Source organism: Austrofundulus limnaeus, unplaced genomic scaffold, assembly GCF_001266775.1.
Source record: "Austrofundulus limnaeus strain Quisiro unplaced genomic scaffold, Austrofundulus_limnaeus-1.0 Scaffold181, whole genome shotgun sequence".
In the NCBI taxonomy this organism is placed as follows: Eukaryota; Metazoa; Chordata; class Actinopteri; order Cyprinodontiformes; family Rivulidae; genus Austrofundulus; species Austrofundulus limnaeus.
In genome coordinates, this window is record NW_013952583.1 from 585,574 (window position 1) to 588,941 (window position 3,368).

General features: G+C 38.1%; 1 protein-coding gene across 1 annotated transcript in view; it reads right to left on the bottom strand.

Moving 5' to 3' along the window:
- Positions 1-3,368, bottom strand: part of mrps26 (mitochondrial ribosomal protein S26) — an 11,182-nt gene that overhangs the window by 6,945 nt on the left and 869 nt on the right. The window contains exon 2 of the mRNA XM_014018025.1: positions 832-978. Coding sequence (XP_013873479.1) covers positions 832-978 — 147 coding nt within the window. The remainder of the gene's footprint in view (positions 1-831; positions 979-3,368) is intronic.

Here is a 3,368-nt window from a genome sequence, read left to right on the forward strand (position 1 = left end):
TTTTCTGCGGTGTCTACATGCACTATAGCCAGATGGCTACAGACAGGGCTCATTAATGCAGGAATTGATGTGACTGTTTTTAAACCCCACTCTTACAGAGGAGCTTCTGTTTCAGCAGCATTTAACAGTGGAGTTTCTCTGAAACGGATTCTGCGGACCGCAGATAGGACTTCAGTTAATACGTTTAAAAAGTTTTATTACCGAGAGTCCGGGGAAGGGACTAAGTTCTCGGATAGAAGTTTGAGTTGTAATTTCAGTTAATCTGTATTTTCTTTCTTGAAATAAATTTTGTTGGATTGCATCTCCATTGAGGTTGTGTGGTTGAATCCTGTGAATTAGCCCAAACAAGCRGTGTGATTGTCATCAGCTTTGAACATGCTGTTTACATCTCTGAGACGAAGGTGAACGTAAATGAAAAATAATGTCCCTCATCCCAGCAGGTGTGCAGGATGAGGGACATTATTTGAATTGTAGTGAGCCTGAGGCTCAGAGAACACCCACCACTTTTTTGGAGCTAGATTTAGGGGTTGGCTGAGACCTTTCCTTTTTAAAAAACTTTGATGACAGTCACACGTGGCGATGAAAAGTGACGGGGGCCAGGCTAGGGAGCCTACTTATAGGGTCGCTAGGCATCATGGGTAATTGCCTCTTTGAAGAAGAGACCTCGCTCTCACAATATCTAAAATGATGCTGTTTACATCTCTGAGCCTCAGGCTCACTACARTTCAAATAATGTCCCTCGTCCTGCACACCTGCTGGGATGAGGGGGCATTTTCTTTTGATTAGACACGTTTGAATTACCTGAACTGCAGTTAAACGTTTTTTACACACCTGGCTTGGAGAAGGCGGCGGTTCTCCTCATTGTTCCAGGCCATCAGGACGGCGTGCTCCTCAGCCTCCTGCCTCGCCTTCTCCTCTGCCTTGGAGCCTACCTCCAACTCGAACTTCTTCCTCAGCATCTCCTCTTTAAAGTCCAGACTAACAAACAGAAGAAACAAAACATTTCTTATGTAATATTCATTTTCTTATTGTTTCAGTTAAAAAGCTACACAGACTGAGTATTGTTTTATTTTTTTCCCAGTAGAAAAACAATAAACAGAGTGAGCAACACAAGCAGCGCCCTGCTATCTGCCACTGTTACTGCTGTTTATCTTTAATGCATGCGCAGAAAAACTGTCGACTGCAGCCGTCCGGAGTGCACACACATGCTTTCACACTATTGCTCAGTGTTTTGTTTTTCACTAAACTCTGAGACAAAGATTTAACAAACCATGGTTCTGGAGAAAACAAGCACAGTTTTCATAGAGGCAAACAGCAACAGAAAAGCTACGGTTTCATTCAAAATCAGTGTGTAAACTAGACCTTTGTTTACACAATGAGAGTGGAYCCACATTTTATACATACATACTAATACATCTGGAGAACTACTGGAGTGAACTCCTTCAGACTGCACCATTTGATAGTTCAGGATAACTTTTAAATTATTTTTATTTAAAAATAGTTTGTAATGAGAACATTTAACTACACAACACATTCTGTTGTCACGTCTTGAGCAGCTGGTTGGTATCAAAGGCACAGTTTTATCTTGGTTTAAATCTTATTTAACTAATAGGAGTTTTTCCGTTCACCTTGGTGAATGCTCTTCTTCAGCAGCTCCTCTGACTTGTGGGGTCCCCCAAGGGTCCATTTTAGGTCCACTTCTTTTTAATCTTTATATGTTGCCTTTGGGGTCCATTTTCAGAAAGCATAACATCACTTTCCATTGCTTTGCTGATGATATCCAGGTCTATATGCCCATTAAGTTGAACAGGGATGCTCCATTGGATCCACTCCTCAGCTGTCTGACTGATACAAAAACCTGGCTAAAACTAAACTTTCTGAATCTAAATGAGAGTAAAGCTGAAGTAATCACTTTTGGTAAAGTAAATTCAGATGACATTGGCCCTTTATTTTCATACAGCCACTCTACTGTCAAGAATCTGGGTTTTCTCTTTGATGGTGCCTTTAAATTGGATAAACAGATCAATTCAGTTGTAAAATCAAGTTTTTTCCAATTAAGACTAATTGCTAAGGTGAAATCATATCTCCCCACTAAAGACCTTGAAAGGGTGATTCATGCTTTTATTACCACTCGCTTGGACTATTGTAATACTTTGTTTGTTGGTTTAGMTAAATCATCTCTGCATCGCCTAAAGACTGTCCGGAAGGCAGCAGCTCGTCTTTTAACAGGTACTAAAAACCATGAACACAGAACCCCGGTCCTGGCTTCTCTCCATTGGCTTCCTGTTCACCTGAGAATTGATTTTAAGGTTTTATTGATGGCTTTTAAAGTTTTTAATGGTCTGGCCGCGTCATATTTATGTGATCTTCTTAACATCTACACTCCAGTCAGAGCACTCAGGTCTACCAACCAGTTCCTGTTAGATGTCCCTAGATCCAAACTGAAATCTAGAGGTGACCAGGCTTTTGCAATAGCTGCTCCAAAGCTGTGGAACAGTTTACCTCTTAATATTCAGTCAGCAGAAACTGTTGAGGCTTTTAAATCTTTGCTGAAGACCCATTTATTTTATTTGGCTTATGTTTAAGATTTGGAGGTTCATTTAGAGCTTTTTTATATATTGTGTTTCTGTATTTGCATCTATTATTTGTTCGTTTTTTTGATGTCTTGACTGAACTGTGAAGCACTTTGGTCAGCTTTTGTTGTTAATGTGCTATACAAATAAATTTGACATTGACATTATGCACTAAGCTAATGCTAATGCTAACCATTGAAATCAATGAGCAGAACGTAGCGTGGTGCAAACTAACACTTTAAAAATGTACAAATGGTTCAAATACTTTGCTATAAACTACAGAAATTGTTACATGTTTACAAGAGATAAAAGGGTTATGTTTCACAGGTAAATATTACGCATATTTAACCAAAATTAATTATTTTAATTGTAAAACCTGTACGCTAACGTTAAACAGCTTCTATGTTCATGTTTAACTTTATTTAAAATCGATTTTATCTGTTGTCAAATATATTATTTACCGATATTAAACATGTAAATATGGACTTTATATGATTGTTGACTAGTTAGACTGCATATAAATTCAGAAATGATGTAGATTCGCTAATGACAGACACTAATGTAATGATTGAGCATCGTAAACAAAATAGTCACGTTGTCAGACAGGTTGGTTTATTCAGATATTTTCTACATCCAGTATTTGTGTTTTTCAACATTTCCAGAGAAAAAAGAGGAAAAAAAAAAGTGTGCCAGCTGTGGGTCTGATTCAGCAGCCTGCTTCATTGTGAAACTGAAGAATAATTCTTTGTGATAAAAATTAATTCATTAAACAATTCTTTGTGACATGAAATAATT